The sequence below is a fragment of the Narcine bancroftii genome, chromosome 9, assembly GCF_036971445.1.
Source record: "Narcine bancroftii isolate sNarBan1 chromosome 9, sNarBan1.hap1, whole genome shotgun sequence".
Classification (NCBI taxonomy): domain Eukaryota; kingdom Metazoa; phylum Chordata; class Chondrichthyes; order Torpediniformes; family Narcinidae; genus Narcine; species Narcine bancroftii.
In genome coordinates, this window is record NC_091477.1 from 84,562,650 (window position 1) to 84,577,302 (window position 14,653).

At 43.2% G+C, this 14,653-nt stretch overlaps 1 protein-coding gene and 1 long non-coding RNA gene across 3 annotated transcripts in view; one reads left to right on the top strand and one right to left on the bottom strand.

The window, feature by feature from the left end:
• LOC138742374 (uncharacterized) overlaps positions 1-10,819 on the bottom strand; it is a 217,488-nt gene extending 206,669 nt beyond the window's left edge. For both annotated transcript variants that reach the window (XR_011344119.1, XR_011344118.1), the window contains exon 1: positions 10,642-10,819. This is a non-coding gene — a long non-coding RNA (uncharacterized lncRNA). The remainder of the gene's footprint in view (positions 1-10,641) is intronic.
• Positions 10,820-11,694: 875 nt separating this feature from the next.
• foxl2a (forkhead box L2a) lies at positions 11,695-13,457 on the top strand. The gene has a single exon (XM_069897862.1). It carries the CDS (start codon positions 12,014-12,016, stop codon positions 12,908-12,910), a length of 897 nt encoding a protein of 298 aa, XP_069753963.1. The 5' UTR covers positions 11,695-12,013; the 3' UTR covers positions 12,911-13,457.
• Positions 13,458-14,653: the final 1,196 nt, after the last annotated feature.

The following is a 14,653-nucleotide window of genomic DNA, read 5'->3' on the forward strand; positions in this document are numbered from 1 at the left end:
GGCGTCTGGCATCGGGATCGCCTTGGGCCAACAAGTGGTGCGGTCTACCACTGTGAAAAGGTAACGGTTACCTCGGGAAATGGGTAAGGGTCCGATGATGTCCATATGTATGTTGCTGAACCATTCCCGGACATATTCAAAATCTTGTATGGGCACTCTAGTGGGCCAGTGTGCCTTGGAAAGCTGGCAATGGGTGCAGGTTCTGGCCCAGTCCACAATCTGTTTCCGAAGCCATTGCCAGACGAAATGTTCTGCCACCATACAGACCATTGAATTGATGTCATGGATATGGATATGGTGGAAGACTTGCCTGTGCCACTGCTGGGGAACCACTGGATGTGGGATGCCCATGGAGACATTGCACAGGACGGTGCCCTCACCATGAGGAGTCGGGAGGTTCTGGAACCGTAGGCCCATGATGACAGTTCTGAAGGCCCGCATCTCCTCATCAGACTTCTGGTCCGGGCGAACTGGTTGAAGTCGAGGCCTGGTGTCTGCATGCAAATGGCCGATCATGAGAGTGCGTCAGCAAACACATTGTCTTTTTCTGCCTTGTGGTGAACTCTGACACGAAGGAGAGGTGACGCTGTTGGCGGCCCGACCAGGGATCTCTTGCCGTAGCAAGCATCTGAGTGAGGGGTTTGTGGTCAGTAAAAATGGTGAAAGGCCTCCCCTCCAAAAAATAGCTGAAATGACGCACTGCCAGGTACATGCCCAGCAACTCACGATCGAAAGCGCTATACTTGCGCTCTGCCGGGTGAAGAAGTCAGCTAAAGAATCCCAGTGGTTTCTACTGTCTGTTCACCTACTGCTCCAGGACAGCGCCTACGGCTGTGGGAGAGACATTGACGGAGAGCGCCATATGCAGGTCAATACATGGGTGGATGAGCAGGGTAGCCTTCGTGAGGGCATCTTTCATGGCTTCCAATGCCCTGCTGGCCTTTGGAGTCCAGGCGTGTGTCTTGTCTTTGGGCGCGATGAGGGCGAAGAGCGGCTGCATGATACATGCAGCACCTGGAATGAAGCAGTTATAGAAATTGACCAGAACCGCCAACTCCTGTAGCCCCTTGATGTTGTCCGGGCGTGGGAACTCCCTGACTGCAGCGACCTTCATAGCGGCAGGTGAAGCTCCTTCGGTTGTGATGGTATGGTCCAGGAACTGCATGGACTCTTTCCTGAACTGGCATTTGGCCGGATTGATCATTAGGCCGAAGTCGGCCAGTTGAGAGAAGAGGGTGCTCAGGTGAGACTTGTGTTGTGCCCAGACTCTGCTGACGACAAGGATGTCATCCAGGTAAATGAATACGAAATTCAATTCCCTGCCCATTGTGTCCATGAGGCACTGGAAGGTCTGGGCGGCATTCTTGAGCCCGAAGGGCATGCATAGGAACTCGAACAAGCTGAGGGGGTGATGATGGCCATTTTGAGTATGTCCTTGGGATGCACCAGGATTTGGTGATACACGCATACCAGGTCGACCTTAGAGAATACCGTTGTGCCATGCAGGTTGGCCGTAAAGTCCTGAATGTGAGGGATCGGGTAATGGCCAGGTACTGTCGCATCATTAAGCCATCGATAATCTCCGCAGGGGCGCCAGCTGCTGAAGGCTTTCAGAACCAGGTGGAGTGGTGAGGCCCAAGGATTGTCGGAGCATCGAATGATCCCCAGCTCCTGCAGGTGCGAGAACTCTTCCTTCACTATCTGGAGCCTTGGCATGGACCAGCGGGCCTTGGGTGGAGATGTAATGAAACACCCCGTGGTGTGGTAAGGCGGCAGAGAACTGCAGCTTGAGGAGGGATGGGAACTCGTCCAGGATATGTTGAAACTCGTCCTTGGGCGTGCTGACCATGGCTATCTGCAGCTGCTCTGTGAGAGAGGCATTGAGGCGAATTGATTGGAAGGTATGGGCATCTACCAGTTGCCTATCTCGAATGTCGACCAGGAGTCCATGGGCGAGGAGGAAATCGACACCCAGGATGGTGGTTGGGAGGGACGAAATGGTGAACCTCCACGATAACTTCCACTGACCGATCTGGAAGTGAACGATCTTGTCTCCATATGTTCGGATCTCCATCGAATTACCTGCATGGGGGAGAGGTCCTCAAGGCCGGTTTTGGGACTTGATGGCTGTGGCCAGAATGATACTGATCTGGGCCCCAGTGTCAACAAGGAAGCATCGGCCACTGACTGAATCCCACAGGTAGAGAATTCTGTGTTGTTGGCCAGCCGCCGCACCCATTAACAGCATTTCCCTCGAATGAGCAGATCTGACGACACTTCCAAGCCTTGGCTCCCCAGCACTGGTAGAAGAAGCAGAGGCCTGAAATGGATGGCTTGCTTCTGGCTATGCTCTTTGAGGCCCCTGCAGGGGCCAGGTGTTCCACCACAGTGATAGAGGAAGGCTTGGCGTGGTCATGCCCGTGACTCATAACCTGCTGGACTGCTGAGCCCTCTGGGAATCATTTGAGCCATAGCTCCTGAGCCTTTTGAGCAACCTTCCTAGGGTCAACAATGCTCTCCTGGCACAGCAATAGCTGGATGTCTTCAGGCAGATGGTCGAGGAAGATGCGCTCGAAGAGTGGGCAGTTGGTGTGATTGCTGATGAGTGCAAGCATCTCGTCCATCAACTTGATTGGAGTTCTGTCCCCCAAGGTGTCAAGGCGCAGTATCCGAGCAGCACGCTGGTGCCTGGAGAGGCCGAGGAAACCCGTGAGCACCCGCTTGATGGTCCCGTACTTATCTTCGTGAGTGGGTGTTGAACAAGGTGCAGCACTCATTTGTAGGTGGCCTGGTCCAGGGCAGCGACCACATGGTAGAACTTGGTCAAATCTCATGAAATCTGGCGGAGGTGAAACTGAGCCTCTGTGTGGCTGAACCAGTCTCCAGCTCCTGAACCCAGAAGTCAGGAAGCTTGATGGCTATAGCATTGATCGAAGGGTCATTCATGTTGGGTTCAAAGACGTTTGAACCTGTCAGGGTCACCAATTGTAGCGGCGGCTACACTGCTAACTTGAGGGATCGCACAACCAGACGGGTTGAGTTCAGTGAGCAAAAACTGATTTATTGCAGGCCGCCTGGCTGGTCTTATACTCCCAGCCAGGACCTGGCTGAGAACCACGCTGCGAGGCCCCAATGTCACCGGGGTGTCACGTGGGTCGCCAAGTGCGGGCTTCTGAGCCCAGTGCTGAGGTCGGGAGGAAACCCCCGATAGCGCCATTTTGGCCGGCTGCCCCTCCACATGCGTGACAAGCGGGGCTGGTTTGCCTGCCTAATGGTGTACTGCCACAGTTAAATAATTAATTTTGGACAAATGAGTTATTATTGCAAAATGTCCTTTTGGAAAGGATTTGTGGTCTTCAGTAGGACATATGTGACCCAAGGCCGCAGAAGGGCAGTTGATTCTTTGCGGAAATGACCACCAGTTGAAGGACAATTAGAATTGAGTGATAAGTTGATAATCTTGCTTTCAATTTCTGAGTTTTAAAAATGTATATTTAACTAAGCTAATGCATATATTTCAATCGCTCAAAATAGATAAATAAATCCTCTGTAATTTATTTCCATTTGCTTTTTTTTTAATCGTCTCTATTCTCACCGATGAAAAGATGGGAGAAGAAACTCATCCGCATCTCTGTAGCATCCGTACTCAAGCCTTAAAACTACAATGACTACCACCTCCTCTGATGTTAAGATATAATTTTGCTGAAGAATCCCTCTTCTCTTAGTCGAATTGCGTTTCTACGCTAAATGCATTCTCAAAATCTTACGTCGAGAAAAAAAATCTTAGCTTGAGTAAAACAAGAAAAGCTGCAGATGTTGGAGTCTGGTGCAATGTACAAAAGTGTTGGAGAAACTCAGCAGGTCAAGACACAAAACTGTTTCTCCAGCAGGTTGTTAACTTGCATACAGTGGGGCTATCATATTTCACTCCATTCGGGAGAGTGGAATCATAGAGTTTGAAGTGACATCGGCTACTTGAAAAATTAGTGATTTTGGCATGTATTGAGTGGAGTTGAGACCGAGATCATGAAATTTCCATCGGTTTATCGTGCTTGCACACTGGTCAGAATCTGAAGATAACGGTATTTCAGCCAAACACCTCTTGAATTGAGTTGAAGTGGTAGATGATCTGACGGTTTAATAATTTTGTTGTGATACATGACTAAATCTAAATATTTCTCGTTTATAGGAATCGCCGTCCAAGTAGATGAGGGGGAGAGACGTGTAAAAATGCGCCAGTACATTGCATCCGTGTTTGAGATAGGATCATTAAAGAGTAAATAAATTCCAGGGACTGAAAATAATAATTTCTGAAACATGGACCATATATATAATTTGGTCACATTTTGGATCTCAGTCTACACAAGCTCAGTATCTTGTGTATCTTATTCTCAGCGTTTGATATTTACCATGTTTCTTGTATAAGTTTTATGCTTATGGTCGTATTCGAAATATTATGAGCACTTTGTTAACATCTTAGATTGTGATATAACGGCATAATTTCCCCTAATTACTCTTCATGTAATCCCCGAACTGATTATTTGGGGGGGGGGGGGATGAGATTAAGGAGCGAAATTGAAGCGAAAAAATATACATTAAATACTAAACTTCGTCAACTCGTCTCCCCCATAAACTCAGTATAAATGTGTTTGGATGGGGGGGTGGGGGGGAGAAGTTTGTGGTCCACGTCCAAGCAGGATAACTGATTGAGATTATATGACACATGAGGTCAACAAACACTAAACTCAGTAAGATTATTCAGAGCAGTTGACGTTTATTTCAAGACTTGTTAGAAAATTCTGCTCCTATATATGGAGAAAAAGATTGACAGTGCAGATGGGGGTTTTTTTTCAAAGCCTACTTTGTAGATTTATTGTGATACTGCATGTTAACCTGAATCGGAATCTGATAAAGTCGGTGATTTATGTTGCAACCCTCTATCCTAACATAACAAGTTCCCAATTGTAAATGCACAGTATTATTTCAAGAACGGACTTGTCTTGGAGTATAATCATTTTCAACATAGAAAGATTAATAAATAGGTCGTTCAAATATTACACAATGATTACTTTAAATATTTGCGCGAGTCACGTTTTCGATGTTTTGTTTTAATAAGTCGATTAATTGTGCAACATCTGAGTGGAATCCATGGAGTCCCACTTTCATCTAAGGTAAGCGGACCGTATAAAATATTACCTTTATCTGGAGGGCCAAATTCCTAAAGCAAAGAGATGCTGCTTTCATTTAGTATTTCTGTAAACTTTGGCCAGAAAATCGTTGGACTTTACTTCACTGATCATTTTATTGTGGACAAATATTTTTAAATGTTTAGACCGCCGTGTAATCGATATGGCGCATATCCTTGGCGTTATTCCTTATAATAAGTGGGCGTGTGCTATGTTCTATCTTAACGAGGTAAAACTGTTCCAGCATACATGAATGGCAATGTCATTTGCTGAATTTCAAACATGTACAGCAGGAAGTAAACGGGTAGCTACATTGCGGCATGACGTTAACATGTTAAAAGCTCAACTACGACAGATGTGTAAATCTATCGTTCTAATTATTTCTCCAATGGTATCTGATTCGCACAGTCAGATCGGTAGGCAGGGTTCTATTTTTCTGAATTGCATTTAAATTGAATCGCACCGCCGTGGGCGGACGTGCACTTACAATTTCTTGTTCATTTTCTTTCTATATAATTTCAATTGCTGTTGCCAATACAATCGGGGTATTTGCTACTCCCTCATTATAACCATCAAAAACCAACAGCCAACTAAGAAGTGGCCAAGCCCAAAGTAGCAGTTTGTTACACCGATAACAGACCAAGTATACATTACGTTGCATTGGAGGAGTTTCCCATCGTTTGAAAGTCCTGTAAATCATATTGAAAGCACGAATGCGCCTCCTAAGACAAATTTTAAAACACGGCAATATTTTGTTGTAACTAGTGAGGAATCGCCAAAGCAGTCAGAACTACAACCCCGTCACAATAATTCTGTTAAAAACAATATAATGCGTCACGCTGGCGCGGTTTATGTTTGGGATGTTTCCCATCATAACGAGTAGGACCATTAATTGAAAGATCTAATCGACGGCAGATGGACAATTTGCTACTCACAATACCCAGATGGACCAGTCAGCAGGCTCAGGGCCCCGAATAAAATACAGCTAAATTGTTTCAGGGATACATATTTTTTTGAGCAGGACTTGCTCCCGCTTCGAAGCAACAAGTGCATTTAATCTGGATTTAAAACAGTAACCGCTCAGATCTGTTCAGCCCAACACCAAGCTCTTCGAGAACACTAATAGATGAGCGGTGCAATGATCAAACAACAGAAATATCTAGCGGAACCATTCTAATTAGTTCAAATGAGCTGGCGGTTCACTGAGTAAATTATGTATCTTATTAAATTAATAATTCGCATCCACAGAGGGTAAATTCTCACATTTCATTCTCCCACTAAACCACAGCCATTTTAACGTCTTGTTTTTTTTTAAACATTGTGAGTATTATTCCAAGGAGTCTCTCTCTCCCTCTCCTTTTTCTCTCTCTCCTTTCTATCCCCTTTCCCTCTCATTTCTCTCTCCTTTCTATCCCCTTTCTCTCTCTCACTCTTCAGAATGATAAAGCAAGAAGTAACAGTAGTAAAGAAAAATCAACTGCAAGGCAGAAATTATTCTTATTTCAGCCAGAATGACCACTGCGAGATAACTCAACATGTTATTTGCAAGAGAAAAAAATACAAGCATCTTTGGGGGGCGGGAGGGGGGAGTTGTTGACCTTTCAGATCGAGATGCATGAGGATGTGGTTCTCACTTTCTATATCAAATCTATATTTATTTTTGTAATTAATAGATGTTACAAAATATTATGCGATACATAACGAAAATGTTATTTATATGTTGAAATAAAATATGAACATATATTACTGATATCATCCTAAAGCAATGTCAAATACCTTCCCTTACTGGGTTATTTGTACAAGTAACAGACTTAGTTCAAAAGTACAAGTATTCATTAATAAACCAAAAGTCTGCACCCATCCCAGTACTTTCTTTGCTCAGGGTTTTTTTTCCCCCCAATCACTACAATCAAATCAGTAGCGATAGATTTAACGGATCCAACCCTCAGAAGTGCAAAAAGAAAATTACAGATGGGACATTAGATTGCGATGAACGTGGAAATGTCCCAATAGTTAGCCAGATTGAGAGTCCAATCTGAAACTGAAGTAACAGAGAACCACAGAAAACAGGCCTTTCAACCCATCTAGTCTGTGCCGAACTACTACTCTGCCTTACCCCACTGGCCTGCACCCAGTCCAAACCATAGCCATCCACATGCCTATCTAATTTTTTTTCTTAAACGTTAAAATTGAGCCCGCATTCACCACTTCAGCTGGCAGCTCGTTTCACACTTCCACTACTCTCTGGATGATGAAGTTCCTCCTAATGCTCCCCCTGAACCTTTCCCTTTCACCGTAATCCCGTGTCCTCTGGTCTGTATTTTAACTACCATTAATGGAAAAAGCATACCTAGATTTACTCTACTTATTCCCCTCATAATTTTGATACCTCTATCAAGTCTCCCTTCATTCTTCTACGCTCCAGGGAATAAAATCCTAACCTGTTTAACCTTTCCCTGTAACTCAGTTGCACTTGTGGCTGTTGTAATTAGCTCTCCGGTTTGAGTTGTTGAGATTAGGCAGCGAGCTAATCACAGCACCAAGGCACTGGCACCAGACTACCTCATTTATTCATTGTTTCCAAAAAAAATTACAGTGTGATATCATTATCAGAAAATTATATATTAATATTCAGGAACATAGAGGGACCATTTCATTCATATTGCCCGTTTTCTTCAAGAATGGAAAATGTTTTAGTATGAACTCCTTCATTTCATCATTGAGTTCTTATTTTTGTATTTAAATGATTATGGTATTCTAATTTTTAAAAATGAACAGGTGAATTTGGTTTTATTCAATCGGATATTAATGGCACCCCATCATGAATAATTATATGCAATTCGTTTTAATTAAATATAATACTTTTTTTCATATAACTGCTCTCCCTATGAAAGACACATCTAACTTTAAAGAGAATATGAACGCATTAAACATAATACTGTAGCCAGTTAATACCAGGGAATAAAGTAAGTTATCATCTGTGAATGTGTCATAATTTTCATAATATTACGGATTTTCAATTAGAGTTTTCGTCAGATGGTCAGAGCAATCTGATGGAATTATACAAACATGACCCAGTTCAGACAAGCAGCATGGGAATGGATGAAAAATTTAACATGGACGTAGTGTGGAAATCATTCCCTGACTGGGTCTTTAGATTTTATTTTAAGTTAAACAACAACAAAAAAAGCAGCGAAGAGACAAATCATTTATTTGGGTCTAATTTCCCCAGCCACAATACAAGATTAATCCATATTCAGTTAAAACGAAGAATATATTTCAAATTATTTACTGAAAACAATGGCCTATCACGACTTAGTTGCACTTCTTAACTTTTTAATTTTAAATTTCGTTCAATAAATTTGGACGTTTGAGAGCACAGTGTTCTTCTGAAAACTGAACCAATATCCATATTAGTAGAAGAGCGTTATCCCTGCCCATTCGTTTTCAAACCATTTTTTTAAGTCCAACTAAATCAAACTTTATCTCTCGGAACCTGCATCCAGATTATTGCAACTGATGCATCTCATAAATTGCTACTAGAATATTTGTGTTGAAACGATTGGTTGCCAAGTAACTACGTTGCAAAGTCTGGTCAGTTTGTTCAATATATTAGTATTTCGTCACGTGTTTCTTTTTTAGGTGATGAAATGTTTGTGTTTTTACGCCAAGGGTGGTCGCGATTTACATTATTTCGGCTTACGTGTAGTTCAAGTGAAGGAATGTAGTATGAGCAACGATCCCACCAAAAATGAGGGTTGCATTATTCAGCTGATACAATAGACAGCTATTACCGAATATGTAGCAGCAGTCTACCTCCACTGGCATATAGAATAAATTGGGAATACCAAATTCATAACTAGTCCCTGGTGTGAAAAGATACTTTCACGGTTGTTAATTATATGCACACCCGGCCGAGCTCATGTTGGATGTTTGTTGATTTGCAAATTTGTTGGAAACTGACATTCCATCAATCGTTGCTGCCGCAGTCCAAGGGGGTGCCCAACTACTGAGGGATGGTTGGAGGTGGCGCGTGTTGCTCTTGCCACCATTGCTCATGAGAGGAATTGTGTACGAAGAACATAGTCGATTGGTGAAAATATAATATATTCCCCGTTAAATTGCAAGACCGGTTGAAAGTAAGAATAGACGGGTTTCTGTAATCCCATCGAAAGATGCAAGAGAATGTAAATCACAAATGCCACAGCATCATCGTACAATGGAACATGACCATCTCTTTTCAATTGCACCCATAAAGATTACGAACGGAAAGATTATACCTATTTACGATTTCCTTGCGTTTTTCGAGTGAAAACATTGCAAAATTAATCGACCATATAAGCGGACTCTGGCAGTTTGAACTCATACTCCAATGCAATAATTCTCTATTAGTGAGACTCTTCTGTAAGGTTCCAAGTGGCTGCAGTGATAACTTGAGCTGAGCAGGATTCAGAGAGTGAATCATCTTGTCTAACTGAACAGTGCTCTTTCACCAACAAATTCACTCAATAGAGGGCAGGAATCCTGCTTTCCACCCCCCCCCCCCCTCCCCCCACCCAGCCCAATTGTACTGAGAATAGTGGCGAGTTCATCAACACTTAAAAATTGTTGAATCCATTTATCCTGTGATACTTCGTTTAAAATTAACTACGGATCCCTTCCCCCCCCCCAAAAAAAACATACACTTAAATGTATTAGCAGCGCCTTTTTTTCATTGCAAGGTATTAAAAGTAGAATTACTCTTAAACCAAGATAATTGGAGGTGGCGCAAATTAAAAACACGCTGGGAATATAGATATATATATATCTTTCCATCTCACAAATAATTCAATCGATGATCAACATCCTAATAACCGCGCTATTAACCTGAGTCAAACATGTGGTGGGAAAGAATGCTTCCATTGCCTTTCCAATACTCACGCAGTCGGAGTTTACCAACCCCACCCCCTTGGTTCTTTTCAGTTTACATCTTTTCCGATAATTTGAGTGCCCCTTAGTCGCTTGGCAAGATGCGATCACTCTATGGAATGAAAGGCTCTGTACCTGTGCCCCACCGTGTCCAGGAACATCTCATTTCGTTATTCAAAGAAGTGGTGTGATACACAGCGCCTTCCAGCTAAGACCACAGTGATTTTGTGTGTGTGTGTGTGTGGTTGGTTAATCGACTAATTACCGCAAAAGTTAAGCAAAGAGAAGGATCATTAAGTTTGATTCAAAATTCTACCGAGGCTGCCCAATCTTCTTCCCTCCCTTATTACAACCCCCCCCCCCCCCAAAACCTTCTCCCACCCGCCACCGGCAGAGCTGGATGGGTAGGCGCACACTTTGCCCTGCGCCGTTTCACAAACAAGATGCAATTGACTGAAAAAAATCTCATCTGATGTTCCCAGGAGAAGGCACAGTGCTCCCAGCGCTTCCGAGTATCGGGTCGCGAGTGTAAAAGAAAGAGAAATACCTCGAATAGCAGAATTTCCCATTCCAGGATTTCTTCCTTTAAAAGAGGGGCAGCAGGTAGCTGGGCGGGGGTTTGTGAAGGGATGGGGGGGGGGGGAGAAAATAATCCACCATTTCGCAGCTAAAACTGAGGAATCTTCTCTGGGGAATCTGAACGAGGTGATGACACACACAACAATGCTGGTACACCTGCACCCGGTGGAGGCGCGGAAATACCTCATATACAGGCCGCTATGGGTGGTCGACGGGGCGGACTCAACCCCCATCCTCTAACTCCCCAGTAACAATAATCCCTGTTCTCTAAGGAGTGGAGGGGGGAGTGGGGGTGAACAGAACGCCTGGGGCTCTGTGCAAATGAGAATGATTCCTTTTAATCTGCTATTGAACTGGGGAAGGAGTGGATCAGGTCAATCCTGTAGTTAACTTTGCTAGGACTCACAACGTACAGGTCATGTTCAGAGTCTCATGTCAATTGATTTAGATCAATGCAAACTGGATCTGCTGGTTTCGTTCATGGGTCGTTGCTCACTAATTAACAGGACAGACATAAATGTCAAATGAAATTTTCAAAACCGAAATTTGAGATTTTCATCTTTTTTCATTTAACTTTAACTGCACTAGAGTCCGAAACACCGTATAGAACAATGCAGACTCGTGTACACTTTTTGTTCAACCATGTGAAGCGTTGGGCTGTGGGGTTTTTTTTCTTTCATCGTGCAATCTTCCTAACCGTCTTGATATTACTGCCACTCTCGCAGAGACGTTCCTCTGGGATCCTGAAGCCCACGCAGATTGCTAGCAGTCGTTTATGGGAGTCCTCCGCCTATTCTGTGCACCTCTGAATTTTGGAACTGCAAAAGTAGTTCAAAGCACAAAAGTAAATATCATCGCATATTGTCCTGCCGAAGTGTTTAAATATTCTTCGTATTGAATAAAACATTAAGGCGTAGTTGCCTTCATGTTAAACCCCTGTAACCGATATTCGAGCAAGCGAAACCTTGATGGGGGAGTTAATGACGCAAGCGGAAATGTGATCAGTTTCACTAATGAGAGGAGTGCATAGGCTGAGAGATTCACGAATAGGACGACGCATTTTTCTCTGGGCAAAGGGACGAAGAGGGCACGGTTTAAAGCGATAGAAGCCCACAGCTTGGGCTGTGCAATCACAGTAACATATTCGTATTTATTACGTCTGCAATGCAAAAAACAAACTGACTGCGAACTTGAACAAGGCTTTGGACTGAGGACAGCCTCGAAAACTCAAAGCCACAAGGAATTTGCACTGCAATCCTTGACGCTGGTATTCCAGTTCTTTAAGAAACCTGCACTGGGATTGCTGAAAGAGTGGAAAAGAGGGAGACTTTAATTTCACGATGGAAGTCTACCAGCACCCTGAAGATGATACCATGGTTCTCATGACTGACAACACTTCCACTGCTGGCTCCAAAGACCGAATCAAGAGCGAGCCATCTCCGGACAAGACTGCGGAAAAACCCGATCCGACTCAGAAACCGCCCTATTCTTATGTGGCCCTCATTGCTATGGCAATCCGAGAGAGTCCAGAGAAACGACTTACTCTTTCTGGCATCTATCAGTACATCATTACCAAATTTCCATTCTACGAGAAGAACAAGAAAGGCTGGCAAAACAGTATCCGTCACAACCTGAGCCTCAACGAGTGCTTCATCAAAGTGCCCAGAGAAGGTGGCGGGGAGAGAAAGGGCAATTATTGGACTCTCGACCCGGCTTGTGAAGATATGTTTGAAAAGGGCAACTATAGAAGAAGGAGGAGGATGAAGCGTCCTTTCCGACCCCCGCCTACCCATTTCCAACACAGCAAGTCGGCATTGTTCGCAAGTGACAGTTATGGCTACATCGGCCCTCCGAAGTACTTGCAATCGACTTTTATGAACAATTCCTGGCCTCTTGGGCAGCCGCCTGCGCCGATGTCTTATGCCTCCTGCCAAATGGCCAGTGGCAACGTTGGCTCTGTCAATGTGAAGGGACTCTCAGGGCACACGTCCTATAACCCTTATTCCCGAGTGCAGAGCATGGGCCTGCCCAGCATGGTGAACTCCTATAATGGCATGAGCCACCACCATCACCACCATCCCCAACAACTCAGCCCAGCACCCCCGCCTTCCTCTAGCAATGGAGCCGGTCTTCAATTCCCCTGCGCCAGGCAGCCTGCTGACCTCTCCATGATGCACTGTTCGTACTGGGACCATGAGAGCAAACACAGCGCATTACACTCAAGGATAGACATTTAAGACAAACACCGGCAAGATATTATAGAATTGATTTGCCCCAAATCCGCTCACCTTTCTCTAAATTGTGCCAAATATTTACAGTGACGATCCCCACCAGGTCGTGTAAGTGTTTTGAACTTTTATTTAAAAAAAAGACACAAGAAAAAAAAGGGACACCCAGATGAGAAACAAACATTCTTTTAATGTACATTAAATATCTGTTGCTGTATGAACATTTGTAGAATTTGTTAATTTTTAAATATGCCTGACCGAGCTTTGTCCCACGATTATGTTTCCTGGTGATGAACTTTAATTTTCTTGTCATTTGGGGTATTTTGAAAAACGTGATACACAGTGAAATCGAATTTTAAACTTGCCAATATTGTTCCATTTAGAACTATTGCCACAATTTTAAGCAAGTTTATAAGCCTGTGTTTAAAAGAAATGTTAGAATTCTTGTTATTAGCTCCGCTCGCTCTGCAGTTTGGGACCAATTCAAATGTATAGCACTTTCCTACTTGTACTCTCTAGATTTGTAACCTTTAATAAACTCCCCTGTTTTCCACGATCGCTGTTTAAATGTGTTGTTTTTCTTCAGAATCCCCCACTTTATTTTATACATTTCTATTTCCATTATCTATTTTAGAGTGGTTTCCCTTAATCACGTCACCCGTCTCTCACCCATCCAAACTTAGCTCTCTCTATTCGCCTATTATTATATTTTAACACGCAAGCTCAGTTCAAACGTTAATTTGATTGAAATAAATACCACCCATTGACATGTTTAGAATTAAATTCCAATTGTATAATTCCGATTTTTCCTGTTCCCAAAACAAAACAAAACTGTCGTCAGTTACACCCAGACCGCATTTGAACTGTGTGGTTATAATTTCTAAACGGGTTAAATACCAAAGCGTTGTGTATTAAAATGCCTCATCCGAAATGTCATCTAAATTGCATCTCTCCCAACCTCAATAGAAAAAAAATTAAAAGAAGGGGATTTTAACAAGCGAAAATGACCAGGCTTTGATTCTGAAAGGGTTAGAAAGGAGAGTTGCCGCGAGACCTCGGTTTGCTTTTACTGTCTATGAACATGTTCTACAGAAGTGAGCAATAGTCGTGCGGAGGCTGTTCATAGTATTTATTTTATCTTCTATTTAATTACAAAAAACTTTGAAAACGTTCCATATGTATTTTGATTTTACAGGTTATCAGGTTATATGCATCTTAACGAGCTGACTTGTAAAAATATAATTGTTCGGTGGATTCCAATTTTAAATTGGTCATATACTATCTGCCGAGTTGAAATATTAATGGATGTTGTTAAAAATCACAATTCTTTGATACTATTGACCAAGCCAGTGAGGTCCCGTTGGAGTAAATATACACTGTGTTTGTGTCCTTTTACACATAATGGGTTGTGTTGTAAATGGGTTGACGCACGAATATGCTTAGAGGGGCTTTACCATTTTGATCTCGGCTGTTTCATGGATGTCTGCACCTACAAGTATCAGGCATCCGCCAGCCGCCTTGTTCCCTTTGTGCTTGATCTGCCGCTGGTGTGGACAGATACCTTCCTCAGATACACAGGATGCCCTGAAGTTCAGAATTAATAGCTGCTCGGAATTAATCCTTTAACACGCCAATCAGGCTTCCTGGTTGCTCCTTGGTGGCTAGTTTTGAATGATAATTGAGCACGATACTAGTTTTCTAATTGAGCGTCCAGTGTAATTTTGGACAGATATCAAAGTTTTAGCAAAGTCA